Source organism: Archocentrus centrarchus, chromosome 1 (assembly GCF_007364275.1).
Source record: "Archocentrus centrarchus isolate MPI-CPG fArcCen1 chromosome 1, fArcCen1, whole genome shotgun sequence".
Taxonomy (NCBI): domain Eukaryota; kingdom Metazoa; phylum Chordata; class Actinopteri; order Cichliformes; family Cichlidae; genus Archocentrus; species Archocentrus centrarchus.
Genome location: NC_044346.1, coordinates 25,303,510 through 25,320,254, shown reverse-complemented (window position 1 = coordinate 25,320,254; position 16,745 = coordinate 25,303,510). Strand labels below are relative to the sequence as shown.

General features: G+C 38.4%; 1 protein-coding gene across 1 annotated transcript; it reads left to right on the top strand.

The window, feature by feature from the left end:
• Nucleotides 1–310: 310 nt before the first annotated feature.
• On the top strand, nucleotides 311–15,726 carry cfap52 (cilia and flagella associated protein 52). Its single transcript, XM_030733192.1, has 14 exons — nucleotides 311–511; nucleotides 1,394–1,593; nucleotides 1,754–1,890; nucleotides 2,465–2,593; nucleotides 2,811–2,910; nucleotides 3,105–3,221; nucleotides 3,452–3,552; nucleotides 3,669–3,839; nucleotides 4,424–4,572; nucleotides 4,809–4,954; nucleotides 7,521–7,672; nucleotides 8,604–8,706; nucleotides 14,959–15,073; nucleotides 15,427–15,726. The coding sequence occupies exons 1-14, from the start codon at nucleotides 451–453 to the stop codon at nucleotides 15,606–15,608; spliced, it is 1,863 nt and encodes a 620-aa protein (XP_030589052.1). The 5' UTR covers nucleotides 311–450; the 3' UTR covers nucleotides 15,609–15,726.
• The last annotated feature ends 1,019 nt before the right edge of the window (nucleotides 15,727–16,745 follow it).

Below are 16,745 nucleotides of genomic sequence, written 5' to 3'. Positions count from 1 at the left end.
TCAATGTTCTTATAGATATGTTCAGTAAATGGGCTGAATTCTATTTTTGTTTGTTATATCATGTACCAAATGCTTCTGCTGCACATTGTTTACTTGTGAAATGAGAGATTTTTCAGATTTCTTGCATAATGTCAGAGTATAGGTCACAGATTAATTAGTAGGTTAATCACTGTCGATAGTATGATTTTTTAAAAAAAAAAATTTTCCCCAGTTATGTGATACAGCAGTTAACGTTTTTTGTGTGCGCCACTTTCCTATTTGAAAAGAGGAAATTCCGCACATCACGTGAATGCAGCAGAGAAACGTCACTCAAGCAGCACAGGAGGTGGAGCCTGATTGCTGTTGCTAGGCGACTGTTTGTTTGCTGCGGAACTCCTAACCTCTACTTTTGTAGCAGTACTTGATGAAAGTACTTCAGTATTTTTTTCTGGTGAAAGTAGAGTTAGTTTGATGGACCTTGAAATGGAGAGTGTACCTCAGCTCGAACTGGAAGCTGTTATTGGCTTTAACGGTAAGTTTTGTTTTTTTTCGCAATCTTAACGTTCTTGCACAGCAGGTTAAACTTCTGACCAGCGCATTAAGCACAATAATCACTTTAAAAGTGCTGTATACAGTATTACAGTTATGCAATACTTAAAACATTGCAGCTGCGCTCTAAAATTATTACAACACGTGTCCGAACAGAAAGACCTTGTTTAATCTAGACCTATCAGACTAATTACACATCGACAACCACATACTCCCCTTTCTGTCACTGTAAAGAAGTTCAACATAACATTAAATCTCTGAGATATTTGAATGTAAGAAAAAGAAGAGAAAATTTGACTGCATTTTCTGAGCTGTAGCAAAGAAAGAAGTCTGTCAGTACGACTCTGGGCTTAAATTATTAAGAAAAAATTGTGTAAAATTACAGGAAAAGTTCTAGCTTATTGCCCGGACTGTCCTGTAATAAGAGACTTTTTTTGTTGTTAATTCATAGAAAATAGCCTGTTTTTCTTTTCCTACTGTAGTTCCATTGTAAAATAAACAGAACAAAAAAACAACTTTCTGTAGTAAATAGTTAAGCAACAGGAACTTTTCTGTCATTTAATTGTTTATTATCTATTATTTTGGTGTTGGTGAGGTCTTAATCAATAGGAAAAGCTGTAAAACCTAAGAAAATACAGTTAAAATCCCTCCTTCACTTGTTCCAATGCTGTCTGGTGGGCTGAATTCTGACACCCCCACCCCTGACGTAGACTGTACCTTTCCTGTTAAGATTATGTGTTGGAGCCTACATGACAATACACATTCCCAGTATTATCTGCCCGCCCAGCTTTTGAAACGTTCATCCACCATGTGATCACACACACAATTTTTTTTTTTTTTGTTGTGCTCGGTTTTATTTCACCAGGACATGTTTTTTCTGGCCTGAGAGTCCATCCGGACAACGAGCACCTGATCTATCCTCTTGGATGCACAATCATTCTGAAGAGAATTAAAGATGGCAAACAGGAGTTCTTACATGGTCACACAAACAACGTGTCCTGCATTTCAGTGTCCAAAAGTGGACTGTATATTGCCTCTGGACAGGTCAACTTCATGGGCTTTAAGGTAATTCTAGTTTGGATATTTTCAACTAAGATTTCTTAAAACTAATTGGCATCACCACCATCAGTTTCTTGGTTAAAACGTTCCCTGGTTTGAGGTTGTGTGTGACTTGGGAATTGCTGTTGATGAATAAGTTACAACACTTTGCTTTAATATGTTCAAGGCTACAGTAATTATCTGGGACTATGCAAAGCGAACAATCTATACAGAGCTGGTGCTCCACAAGGCAAAGGTAGAGGCACTGGCCTTCTCACCTAGTGACAAGTACCTGGTCTCCCTTGGGGGTCAAGATGATGGCAGGTAAGCATTATGAGTGGATGATGCAGTTGGGTGCAAGCCCGGATAAATACGATTGCAGAATGGAACTACACGTTGCCTTGCGCAGTAGTTATCTAGCTATTAATGCAGCACACTATAATTAAATGAGATGATCATGCCACATTTGCTTTACCGTTTGGCAAGCCAGGCACAAGCCTCTTGTGCAACAGTGACTGCAGCTCATTCATGGTCCGCTAAGACTTACCAGATATCGTGATGCATGTTGTTTTTTAAAAGTGATTAAAAATCATGGTTTAAAGACAGTCTGGTGTGAGGCCAAACTTTGTATTCTTATGAAGCTTTATTATATGTGCTGGGTTGTTGTTCCTGTTTTAATAGATTCCATGTGTCCTGTATGTGAATTGGCCAGCTGTCTAAAGTAGGACATTTAGAGAAATGTGTGTTAAGGTGCACTATCGATGAATACACACACTATGGCCTTTGATTAGCTTTATCTGCACAAAAAGGGATACAACCATGTCTAAATGGCCCACCTAATGCACTGTAGGCATAATCTATTTGTTGAGTGTGTGAGATCTTTTCTGCTTGTTCACAGTATAGTTGTGTGGAATATTGAGACTAAGCAGGCCATCTGTGGGAGCCCAGCGTCAGCTCAGAGTGCTGGTCCCTCTCTCACTTTGCAATACTCAAACACGAATGACAACATCTTTGTTTCAGCAGGGAGGTAAGTGAATGGTGTCTGCATTCAAACTAGATTTTTAATTCATTTTTGTGGGTTATGAGTGAATTAGATTTGATTTCATTTGCTTATAAAATGACAAGACATCTAGGTAGTGCTATTTTTCTGCATACCTGGCATCACATTATGTGTTACCATGCTCCCTTTTCGAGTCTTGTTATTCCAAAGAAGTGTGTTAATATCAGTGGTCTTCTTTGGGTAGCGGAACATTGCGAGTTTGGGAACTGGACCTCCCCAACAGAAAGATCAGGCCCACAGAGTGTAAGACAGGCAAGCTCAAGAGGACTGTGAAATGCTTGGAGGTATGGAGTGATATGCAAAATGTCTATTACCAAATATCAATAAAACACTAACCTTACAGCTGCAGAAGTAACATAGGGGAAAGAACAGCAAATTCATCGCCTTTTTTTTTAAAAATTGTCCAAACTGATAGCACACCAGATAAGGTGAAGCAAGGCAGTGTTGCTCATGTTGCATCATTAATGTCACTGTGCAGATTTCAGAGGATGATCAGTTCATTTACGGTGGCACCACGAGTGGCGACATAATGAAAGTCAACCTCAACACAGGGCTTTTGAATGACTGTGGTCCAGTTAAAAGAAAATACAGCATGGTGAGTCATTACAGTAGGAGTGATTACATTCCTGATTGGGGACTGTGAAGGTCATTAAGCCACTGCTTAGTCATGTCCTATGCCTAATAGGAAGGAAAAACCATGGTTTGTATCATATACTTCAAAATCTCTTAGGACTTAGTATCATAGATCTGGGAATTTTAAAAAGGTGTTTATTCAGCTGTGCATAACAATGTAATGAAGGTTACCATTTTTTCTTGTCTTTGCAGGGTGTCAGTGTCATAAAAATACTGAAGTCTGGGGATCTACTTGTAGGCTCTGGCTCTGGCACCGTCACTTTGTGTTCTGGGACTAACTTCAAAACTCTTAAGTGAGTCCTGCAACTGAAATATTCTTCTATAAAATATCAACGGCGTGCAACATTTCTAGCTTCATATTCTCTACATTTTCGACATTCAGAATATTTTTTCCTTTATCCCACATTAGGAAAGTCCATCTGGAAAAGGGGGTGACCTCCATTGCTATAATAGGAGATGAACAGCAGTTTTTTGTTGGCACAGAGGCTGCTCAGATATACTGCTTCAGTCATGAGAACTTCAAAGCTGAACTCATATCCACAAGCCCTAATAGTGCTGTCAAGGACGTAGCCATCCTATTGTAAGTGTCAGAAAAGAGAAGTTAAACAGTGTTCAGCAGTAAAAAATAACAATCAACAGTGGTGGACCAGCTGCTCATCTGTGTTGTAAATCTATTGCCCTGCTCCACATTTTAAATTTTTTTCTCACATTTTTCAAAAACGCATGCCCAGTTGGCCAAATATAGGTCAATGCTTCCCCAGTGTTGGCCTGTATTTTCAATTTAGACAAAAATATATAGACCTCTTGGCCTCCCTGTCTGTTTCACCATACCCTTCACAAACACTCATTTTCTCATGTACCCAAAGGATCAGAAATACAAGAAAGAAATGGTGTATTTTGTGTCAAATGCAGTAAAACAGAATTGCAGTGCTTAAACTGTGCTGAAATCACTATTATTTCTGATAACACATCACTTCATTTACCTCTTGTACTCACTAGAGGGTGACATATGCATGCCACATGCCTGGTGTTGGTTTTATATATATGTCTAAGATCTAAGTAAAATATTGCTTCCAGTTAATTATGTACTAATTAATTAATTATATTAACAACCCATACCCATACAAATATAATTACAGATTTCTGTTTATATCTTTGTGACAGTGGAACATCTGAATTATTTGCAACCTGCTCAGATGAAGATATCAGAGTGTGGTACATAGGCAGGCCTAAAGAGCTGGTGCGCATCACTATACCCAACATGATCTGCAATTCCCTGGACTTCATGTTTGACGGACATAGCATCATCAGTGGTAGGAATCAGAGAGTGATTTCTCCAAGAAGTAGCAAGGAGTTGGACTTTACAATTACAATGAATTTTCTGTTTTGAAATATGCTTTCAGTGGGTGATCACTGAGCCATCCCAGTTACAGTAGTGCGGAAATCTGAAAATGTTTTTTGTTTTTTTTTTCTTAATCACTTATGTTAAAATTTTACTGTTTTATGTGCAGAATCAAATCAATCTCCCCAAACTGTCACTGTCTTCTAGCTTGGAATGACGGTAAGATTCGTGTGTTTGGACCGGAAAGTGGCAAGCTCATGCTCATTATTAACAATGCACACAGAATGGGTGTGACAGCCATTGCTGGCACCAGGGACTGCAAAAGGATTGTCAGTGGAGGGGGAGAAGGACAGGTCAGTGGGCATAATATTGATAAAACTATAATTTGTTCAGTAAGTCATGTAATGTTCAGCTCATCGCTTGAATGAAATCAATGATAATGTTACATTGCAGAATTGTAGAAACCTTTTGTTCTTCCAGCATGTAAGCAGCAGATTGCACAGTGTACTATTTTCAGGACACATTTTTACATTCAGCTACATGCTGAATGAATAGATTCAGCATGATTCCTTTGGTAGGTTTTCTTAGATGACTGGTAAATGAACTAATACTAAGATGGTTACTTACAATACTGTGCAAAAGTCTTGAGTCACCCATCATTTTTTTAATATTTTGCTTTCAAGGAGCCATACTTCTTGTAAGTTTTAAAATAGTCAAGCGACAGTTCTCCAGGCTCTATGACGGCCTTTCCATGTTTTTCTTTGGACATTGGCTGCTTTGTCACTCATTTTCAGTCAGGTCCTTGCATCAGACCATTTTCAGAGATTTTTTTTTTTTTGTGGTGTGGGCAGCGCGGTGGTGTGGTGTGGTGGTTAGCACTGTTGCCTCACAGCAAGAAGGTCCTGGGTTCCAATCCACCTTCTAGCCAGGCTTTTTCTGTATGGAGTTTGAATGTCCTCACCATGTCTACGTGGGTTTTCTCTGGGTACTCTGGCTTCTTCTCAAAGTCCAAAGACATACAGTTAGTAGGGTTAGGTTAATTGGTGATTCTAAATCTCGCTGTGTTGGCCCTGTGACAGACTGGTGACCTGTCCAGGGCCCACCCATCCACTCACCCTATGGCAGCTGGGACAGGCTCCAGCCCTCCCGTGACCATGAATTGGATAAGTGGAAGAAGATGGATGGATATTTCTTCTATGTTAAGCCACTTAACACTGCCCTATGAGTCATTCATATGTCTGTATAGAACAGAAAACTCAAAGAACCAATTCTAAGTTGTATTTTAGGCACTATGTTGCTAGCAGCCTGTCACAAAAACACACAAGCTGTTCCCATTTCTTAAGCTGAATCTACAAAAATACCAAAGACAGCAGTATTTTGCACCAACAAAATGATTCCCTAAAAGCTATTAGCCAAAAACCTATATCCTATCTTGGGATGGTGTGCAATGATTCCTTAAAAAATCTGAGGAAACTAGACAAGTGGAGGACAGAAGTGGCAGGCCTAAAAAAACTACCTATAGCAGATATGCCATAAAAATAAGAAAGAATCCAGCAAATACCTGTCCCAGGACCCAAGAGATACATCTGACTCCTCAGTTGATTCATCTGTTGTTCCCCAAAGCCTCATAAGAACTGGTCTCAGTGGAACTGTAGCTGTCAAGAAGTCATTCTCAAGGAAGGCAAACAGGGATTAAAGGTTGAGGTATGCCAAATTAAACAAGAAGAAAAACAGTGGTTCAAACCTTATGGAGTGATGAATCAAAATTTTCAAATTTTGGTTCAAGTCCTCATCAGTATGCATGAGGGAGGTCAGGAGAATGGGACAACAGTGAGTATCTACAGACATCTGTAAAACACGGTGGAGGCTCTGTCATGGTTTGGTGCTGCATTTCAGCCAGTGGTGTTGGGGATCTCATCCAAATTGATTATTTATTTTTTAATATAGATTATTTATTAAGTTTATTTATTATTGATGGAATTATCAATGCAGAAAAATACAATCAGATTTGAATCCACCATGGAATACCAACTGGAAAGTGTCAGCAACAACTTCATTTTTCAGCATGACAATGATCCCAAATACAGTGACAGTGCAGTCAAAGCATACCCGGAGAGAAAAACACAAAATGGAACACCATCAGTCATGGATTGGTTTCCCCATAGCCCGAACCTCAACATTATTGAAGAAGTGTGGGATCATCTTAACAGAGAATGTAAAAATAGACATCCAAAGAAGAGCTTTGAATGTTCTTAGAGAATCCTGAAGAACTGTTCATGAAGACTGCTTGAAGAAATTACAAGAAAGCTGCCTAAGAGAGTTAAGGCTGTGTTGAAGAGTAAAGTACCAAATATTGACTTTCAAGCTTGTTAGAATTGTACAAATTCTGCTTTTTTCTTATATACTGTATTTCTATGTATTTTTGCATGTTTCAATAAAATCCCTGCACATATTTTCCATTTTCCCAGGAAAATTTTAAAGAAATTTGGGGTGGCTCAACACTTTTGCAAAGTACCGTATATCACCAACAAGAATTATGAAATGGATAATGGCTATCCTGCTTGATAATTATATTTAAGTTACACCCCATATCCTGACTATTTCCAGACTTTCCTAAAAGAGTTTTTGTGCATTTCTGTTATCCATTTATCCATATCCACTTACTCAACGTGAGGAAATTGATTTAAGGATGAGAATGTCTCCATCTCATGTCCAGTTGCAAAATTAAAACAGCTAATAGCTGTGAGTTATCCAGGTGTTTAGTGGAAATATTGTAGGATTCTATGCATAATTATTGATTGTTATATCCATAATCATAATATCAGATGGTAACACACGAAAGAGAATTTTTTTCATGTTTATTTATTAAATACATAAGTTTTCCAGTAAGGGTTAATGAGTTTGCATTACATATCATAGGTGTGTGTTTGGGACCTGAAACCACATGGCTATCGGTTGCTGGAGGCCATGAAACGGCATAAAGCCACTGTCACTTGTCTCAAAATCAAGAGTGATGACACAGAGTGTGTCTCTGCCAGCTCTGACGGTACCTGCATCATCTGGGACATACAGTGAGTAGCCTATCTGCAAACCTTAACACCAAAACAGGCAAGAGTAGAAACACACATAATGTGTAGGTGCTTGTGTGTCCATGTACCATGTTTATTATTGTATTATTAGTGTATGAAATGTTATCAGAGTAAAATGAAATGGCATAAATCAATATTGTCAAAATTGTAATTCATTATTTCTCAGTTTCATCCCAGGAAAATCCTGAGAGCAAGTGAAGTGAAAAAAGGGGCATTACTGAATGAGCTAATCACATCATTCAGTGAAAAATACTGTACATAATTGGTAATAATATGCATAGCCACCAGAGACAAAGTGAGAGGAAAGAAGAAGAGAGCTGTCTTCAGGTCTGAGTTGTAATAAGAGAGAGAGGCTGAAATGCTTGTGTGGCTCATATAGTCAGATAAAAAGAACTCTAGTGCATTCTTTATCAGAAAGCTTAAAATCCTTTAATCTGTGAGCTTCTTCTGGGAGTAGAATAACCCGTTGAAAACTGACTATGGTCATTTCCCCCCCCCCCACTGTCTGTCCTCTTCAATGAACGAATCTGTGGATTAAAGGCTTCTAGGCAGTACTCATCACAATTATCGTGGATTCTCTTTTTAGTATGACTGCTAACAAGTTATTTTAAATGGATTAGTAGAAAAGTCTAAATTCATTTAGACTGGCACCCTGTCCAGCCAGACACAGTGGATTCTACACAGTACACTTAGTTTTTCTTTTAAATGTGTATATATTTATAGATTTTCTTGTGATGGCTTATTTTGTTTAAAATTTGAATAGGGTTTGTTTATACTAAATGGCCCATGCCCACGGTTGTGAACACCTCCACCTCATATGATTTTATTTTTTTCAAGACCATTGCAACACTTGTCAAACTCATCTTCCTTTCTCTTTGCTTGCCTGCTGACTCCCCTGAATATCCTCTCACAGGCGATTCGTAATCCGTCAAATGATGATCGCCAACACACTGTTCCGGACTGTGTGCTACCATCCAGAGGAATTTCAGATAATCACCAGCGGCACTGACAGAAAGGTGTGTGCTTTGGGATTAAGAATACTTTTTCTCATTACTAAATGCAATTCTGTATTTTTATGAGCATTCTAGCAGGAAGCAGTTTAAACGAACATCGTTCACTGAATTTATTTTCAAACCAGTTTGTTAGGGAGGTCTCAGGTCTGGCCATTCTGTGGAGCTGTTTTTAGTCAGAATTTGCTAAATTTTGTGTTTTGTGAGAAGGTTTTAGTGTAGCTGCCCCTGTACTAACAAACAAGAAAAAGCAGTTTATGAGTTTATTATAGACAGACAGACAGACATATATGGACATTTAACAAAATAAAAAAACCCAATGTATTAATCATCTATAAGTAACTCAGGTTGTATGCTCAAAAAGGAGTAGAAAGAAGTTTAAATTTATATGATCCTACCCCCTCCTTCCTGTCTAATGAATGATAGCAATATTCTTTCAAATGACCTGCCAATGGCCCATATACACATACAAATGCATTCCTACGACACACTGATATGCATACAAACAGTGCATATATTTGCATATATTAATATATACGTAGACACACATTTATACACACATACACGCGCACACACATATATGTATTTACACATACCTTTGATATGTACAGACACACTCACCATGAGAGTGTGTCCAAACTTTTGACTGATACTGACCCTCTGAATTTCTATATGTACATTTGCATTCACAGGTATGGACATTCAGATACCACTTAGTCCTTCCTCATTTCAAGTATTTTTGGAATTTCTTTCTTTAAATTGTTTTTTAAACTGGAAAATATTTGGGCGTTGCTGTAGATCTGCTGAAAGACGATTCCATAGTTTGACTCCACAGATAAAAACACAAAAGGTTTTTGCTGTTGTCTTTGCTTTACAAAGTTTACAATTACAACCCCCCCTCTTTATCAGAACAGAATAGAATACCTTTAATTGTCGTTATACAATGAGATTGGAGGGCTTCTGCTGTTCAGTGCCATGCTGTAGAAGAGCGTCTCAGAGAGAGCATCTTATGTATATTTCCTTGTAGCACTTAATTCCATGCTTTATACAGCATAGTGCAGTGTGGTATTGCCCATAAATTTTAACATATGTGATGTCAAAAGTAACATGTTAGCGTGTTCTTCAAGCCCTACCTGGTTAAATGATAAATGCACTAGTTCTTATATAGCGCTTTTCTACTGTTTTGAGCACTTATACAACATGTTTGCATTTACTCCATTCACACAAGCAGTTCCATGATTAACTAAGCTAAGTGCTTTTATTATCTAACATTCACACTCCAACGCTTGCGTCGGAGAGCAACTTGGGGTTAAGTATCTTGCCCAAGGATACACTGGCATGCAGCCTGGCGATAGGTGAAAATCCGCAAAGTAGCGGAGTTATATTTATTTTATTATTTATATATATTTTAAGGCTTTATAAACCCTTGCCACACTCATATAAACCTCTCCCACTCTCTTACTACAACTTGAATGATGAAGATGATGAATTATGTAGCTGTGCAGTACTGATGGCGATGAAGGTGGTGCAGTATCTTCGCCCTCGGCCGTAACTTCTATTTCCACTATTGGCGTAGGCGTAATTGATGTCTTCGTCCAAGTGATGAACATAGTTATGTGTTACAGAAATACCTATATACTGCAAAATATAGTGAAAACTCCACGGAACAGAATTAGTAATATAATTACTAATATATATTTTTTTAATCCGTGATACAGTGAAGCCGCAATAAGTGAACCGCGATATAACGAAGGACGACTGTATATGAAGTAATTTATGATTCAACAGATGCTTTGCTTTACTCACCTAAATGGTTCTTAAATGGTTCTCCCACAGTTTAAAAAAGATGTGCTTGCTACATTAACTGGTGATTCTAAATTGGCCACAGGTATGAACACCAGCACAAAAATATTCTCTCCTGGCTCCACCTCAAAGGGATTAAGAAATTTGATTTATAGATTTGTAGAACTTTAAGCTAAAAATCTGATACTTACAGCAGCTATGAAGTGCTGATCGCATACAACTGCTTTATTATTATTATTATTGTAAGATTAACCCCAGCTGAGCCTAAGAATTTTTTTTAGTTAACCAAAGCCACAGCCTTTAATATAAAGCTACTGTTGAACAAATATATCTTCTAAACTTACTGTTACCATTAATTATAAGCGTAAAAAAACAGCCACTTGTCTTTAGAATGAATCGATTAATTACAAATAAATAAGTAGAATAAAATAAGGAATAGCCATATTAATAGCTTCTAAATATTTACAGTAGTGTTTCATCCATTTCTGTATGTGAACACAGTTGATGGTGTTTCTGCGCTCTCTAGCTTGTATGACCTTTCTCCTCCTGCTGGCAGTGAGAAATAAACTCCTCTCTCTTTCTCTCTCTCACTCACTGTGTTTGCACAGTAATGGAGAGCAGCTACCTGCACCTGTTCGCCTATTCTGTGCCACATCGTTAGCATCATAACAAGTGGATGGTGCTACGTTAATGCAGCGAAAGTCTGCCTTTACCCTGCCTGTCACAGCCACAGGCTTTAAACCTTTCTCTGCCAGAGTATTATTTTGAACTTACCAGTCACTCATAGATCATAGACTCAGAGATTTTACACATTGTTTATTTTCTGTATATCTCTTGATCATATTGATTATACTAGATTATAATATTTATACTAGATTATAATATTTATACTAGATTATAATATTTATACTAGATTATAATATCTTTGTAATATTTTTATTTTCATTTAGAGAGTTTGATTTTCTGTTACATGGCACTGAACAGGAGTGGCCCTCCAATCTCATTGTACATCCTGTATAATGACAATAAAGGCATTCTATTCTATTCTATTCTATCACTGATCATTCAAAGCTCCCCAGAGTATTTTTGGTCTCTGACTATATATGCATGTATTTATCAAGAGAAAGACCAGAAAATCTTTTTACACCATCACTTAATATGAACATACTGATTGCTGGAATTCTCTGTCAATGGCTGGGATACTGTTAACAACCTTTTTGAGAAAAAACTTTGCACTGTTAGTGACGATAGATGGTTAACACATGAGAAGAGTTGTTGCCAGTTCATCATCATCATCATCATCATCATCATTTACGCCTTTGCTTTAAGAGCTGTCTCCAATGATGGAAGCTACTCTGGAGTTTACTCTTGTTTGCTCAAAAGTCTGGCCTGTATTCTGAAAATGAATTAAATAATTCAGACCCAATTTCAGAAATTCAGTGCACAGGGGTTTTGGACTTTACTCCATATAACACCATTGTTTCTTTACATTCTGTTGATAGCATTAGGTCATTCTGGAAGGCTTTGAATTCTTTTAATTTACAATGAGTTTACAATAAGTACCTTCAGGCTTTATCTTGAAAGTAGTTTTGTTTATGTACTTTTATCCATTCCCTGGTACTCAAAACTCAGCTGTTCTGCTTACAGGAGAGGAAAAAAGTAGTGATTGTAATGATTAAAAAACACCCTCTGGGTCCAAAGAGATTGGCACTCAACCGTCACAGTGTAGGGTCCTCATTATGTTATTAAAATCTCTTCTTTGTGAGAATGAGAGTTCTGCTCTAGCAAGATCAGCACAGAGTAGCACAGTGAAGACATGCACCATCCTACATGTGTGCATGTCTGCAGATTAGCTTGGAACGCTTGTATTTTGTTTCTCAGCTCAGTATACAGTAATTAAGCCATTGTGCTGGCTGCTTCTCACTGGTGCAAAAGCACACCCTCTAATGCCGCTTTTTTTTTTTTTTGTAATCTTGATTAACTAAGCACTACCTATTTACATAAGGTTGGAAGTTCACTCTGGCAGAATGAAACGTTTCTTTCCTTGATTGTGCAATTTATCCACACCCCTTGAACCCGGCTACACACTGGACCCATATTGCTGCCGTCCCTGCATGCTGAGAGGCGAGGACAAGTTGTGCTGATTAACACGGCGCTGTGGGTGTGCTGAGTGAGCGGAGAGAGAGTGGGAAGGAGGTATTCAAAGAGAGCGAGAAAGAGGAGAGATAGAAGGGAGCGCTGTGGTGTTCGTGCCTTCCTGCGGATGTGCCTATGCCACCCAAGTGCCAGCCAGATCCACCATCTGCTCATCCCAGGACACAGGCACTCTGTCTGGTACAACAAACAGCAATGCTCTCTCTCTCTCTCTCTCTCTCTCTCTCTCTCCTCTCTGTACTCCAACCCTTCTTCACCTCCCAGCATGCCTCTATGAGTAAATTCACAGGAAGCAAACCAACATAAGTGAGAAAAAATGTGACAAGAAAGACAGCGGCCAAGAGGGGGAAAAAAATAGATGGTAGTGTGGGGTCAGGGAGAGGTTGTATTAATGCGATGCTTTGTGAAGCAGGATGTTGATGGTAATGATGATAATGCATTTGTTTTATGGTGTAGCAAGCTATATGATGCTTACTTCATCTTTGCAAGGTAAGGATAATGGAGGTTATAGCTGAAAGAAGGTGGCTTGCATTATTTCTGCTAAAAGGGAGGCATAGCCTTCATAGTCATCAATTAATGACTACTGCAGCTCAAAATAGCCTTAGGTTACTGTCAATAGTTTCTAAAAGCTAAAGCTTCTAACCTTCTATGTAGATCAGGCAACAATACACTAGTTGTAACCTGAGATTTGTCCTTATAAGTGGAACAGTCCTAAGAGTATAGTTTTCAGACCTGCTCTCACTTACTGAATGTAATTAATTTCCTGGTTGCCCGTGTCATGGCTGTGGGCCAGTTTCCCAGACTGAGGCTGAGGGATCGCAGATGGGCCAAGACAACTCACACAGGTGGAAGCCTCTAATAAGCTGCTGAAATGAGATGAGAAAGGTGGAAGAGGTCGTGACTGTGGCAGGGAGGAAGGGATGAAAAATGATCTAAGGGAGAAGAAAGATAACATTGTTATAGTAACTTTTATCATACTTGGCTATATGAATAACCACATATAAACAATATATTTTCACCACCAGTAATCATAGAGTAATGAGAAAGCTTTGAGGCCCTAAATTTGTTTGAAAGGACAGCTCGTTAAATATGTTAAGCAACCAACACCGGTCTTAGCTGAAAGAGTGAGCATGATTTCTTAAGATTTAAGCCTCACATTCTGGGGGAGTGTCTATGGTGTCTATGTTTTTCTAAATTATATTTTTGCAATGTTACTTTGTGGAAATATCGATATGAGTAAGACATTCCATCTGAATAAGACACTCTGAGGCAAAAGAATATAGTAGACTCAAACATCCCCCCAGAACTGATACTGTGGCTTGTCAGGGACGTGTATTGCTTTGACAATCCCTCTACATTTCTGAAACTAGAAAAAAAAAGTTGCCTTTTTCATTCCCAATATCCACAATATTTAATATTTGTGAGAGATTACATTTCCCTTATTTGCTTTCTTGTTAGGATTTTTGTACAAAGAAATTAAATTCTTTTCCCATAAGTGTGAGCAACCCTGCTTACCATGATTTTTACAAATAGTGTGGCAGCTCCGTCTCCTCTCAACGCTTAATCACCTTCGAAATGCAGTCTGTTTAATATCAGTATTGAGTGTTTTACTGCTTACTAAATGGCTTCTTGACTTAAAAACACAAAGGGTTAACTGTTAAATATTCTACTAGGAACTTATTAATGACGCAGAAGCCTGATTTTAATGATCAAGTCCATCTGGGCTCTTATTTACACCACCCAAGAAGTAATCAGGTCGGTCATATAAATAACAAGAAAGGATTGTTCTCATTCTGTGGTTTTGTGATGCTTCCGCTACCTGTGCTATAAATAACTTCAGCTAGCAATTGTCTTTTGCAAGATTTGATACTTTGATGGCTGTTAAGCCCTAGAGATGATCAAAACCTTTTAGATTTATGATAGACTCAAACCAGAGACCAGCTCATTTCCATGCAGAGTTTGGATATTAAAGCAGTGAAGGTGAGAGTCTGAGGTCACCGATTGCATTCAACGTACCAAAATAGGAAATGGTAAAGTATGTACTGTATATGATATCAAATAAAAATAGCACAGCAGCACAGAGATGTTGTCACATGGTCTCATTTGTAACACTCTGCATAGCAAACCCATCAAACTGTAACGAAAAGATCAAAAGGCTGCGCATCCTTTATTAGGCAAAATCATCCTTTTCCTCCTTGCTAGATTAGGTTTTTTCCCACAGTCAAGAAACGTCACTGTAAAATTATGTAACCTGTGTCTGCATTTAGGCTTTCTGTGCTTCGTGTTCATTTTGTTCCTCAGGTTGCCTACTGGGACGTGCTTGAGAGTAGATGTGCCCTCAGAGAACTTGAGGCCTCTCAGTCCGGGGCCATCAATGGCATGCATATCTCACAGGATGGCAAACACTTTGTGACAGGTATGGCACATTACACATTTGCGCTTGTTATGTTGTTCTTGTGCTTCTTTTAATGGTTTTCATTTCAGTATGTACCCAAAACTACATTAGTAATCTATGACTTCTCATTTTGCGCTTGCCCCTGCTTCATTGCTGATTATACTCCCATTCAGATCAAAACCTAATTGAACTGAATATTTTATGTAAATATAGCTTTAATGTGTTTTAGATAAAGAACTGTATTACACAATACAGTGAGCAACAAAGAGTTATCTTTGATTTTTCATGAGACTGATTTCCTCCCAAAACTGTTGAGTGTGTTTTCATCTCTCTAGAACTTCTGTTTTCTTATATTATTCACCTTTTCATACCAGGTGGAGATGATAAGCTGGTGAAGGTGTGGGACTACATGGCAGGTACAGTAACCCACGTAGGGCTGGCTCATGGTGGCAGTATTACCAGTGTCAAGATCTGCTCCAACAACCGCACCTTAGTCAGCACCAGTGCAGATGGAGCCATTCTCTGCTGGAAGTTTCCTCACCCTTCTTCCCCTTAATCGGCCGTTGAGTCCTGGACATTAGATGAAACATAATTTTTGAGCCATCCATACATTCTTCTGTAATTTTTCCATAGACTTAGCAAATGTTACTGTAAAATTGGCCGAAATAAATACATATAACTGTATTAAGCAACGATGGCTGTATGAGACTTTTTTTGGTGAAGATAATATACAGTGGATTCATAGCATATTAAGAACACTTCATTTATTGTACACGTTCACGCATAGTAATGTAGTGTTTTGTTGCATGATTTAAATAGATAATATTTGTCCATCAATCTACAGTGAATCAAAACAAAGTTTCTCTATTTTTTTTTAATTCTGTTAAAAATCCAAAGTATTACGCTTTATTTCACATTCCAAGCCTCTGCTGGGACAGTCATCCTGTTTGCTTCAACTAGCCTTGAAATGTCCAGAACGTAATAGAAGCACTTGTGACACATTTAAATGACTGTACAAATTTCAGAAAGGCACACGTCAAGAGTATTTAAGGCCCCATTGTTGCGCTCCGGGTCCTGGTGCCAGCACACAAAAAAGCCATGACCCCTGCAATAACATTGTGAATAGCCATACATTAGGGCAAGAGTATGAGTCAATTTATAAACAAAGCATCAGTTCCTAGACTGTTAGAGTTTACCAAACTGAGTAACCAAGCAGGAAGTGCTTTGGTCAGGAAGCCAGTTACCTGGTTATTACCATAACTACAGTAAAGCATGGGGGTGGCACCATCGTGCTACGGGGGTGTTCCTCAATAGCAGGGACAGGGAGGCTGGTCACAATAATACTGAGGTCTTAATGAAAACCGGCTTTGGGCTTCAGAGACCTGAGAATGGGTGACAGAAAACTTTTCAGCATCACAGTGAACTAAAGCACTGAGAAAATGTAATACTAGAGTGGATCAACTGCAGCTAAACCCCTGTCTAAATCTAGGACATAACGATGGCACTTTAAAGCTGCTTGCCAGAAAAAATGAATGGGATAAACTGCTCAAATCCAGGTGTGTAAATAAGGAAAGCAGCTCAGAAGACTTGAAGGTGTAACTGCTGTGAAATGGGCTTCTACAGTACTGAATCAATACTTTCATAAAGAAAATATTCGTTGGTTTTATTGCAAAATTCCTCTTTTTTTTCATTT

What these genes read in the sequence shown, in the direction of transcription:
- cfap52 (XM_030733192.1), top strand. Translation starts at nt 451, where the DNA reads ATGGACCTTGAAATGGAGAGTGTACCTCAGCTCGAACTGGAAGCTGTT. An exon ending in AGCTGTTATTGGCTTTAACG is followed by an intron (nt 512 to 1,393) that starts GTAAGTTTTGTT and finishes TTATTTCACCAG; the next exon opens with GACATGTTTTTTCTGGCCTG. An exon ending in AAGGACGTAGCCATCCTATT is followed by an intron (nt 3,840 to 4,423) that starts GTAAGTGTCAGA and finishes TCTTTGTGACAG; the next exon opens with TGGAACATCTGAATTATTTG.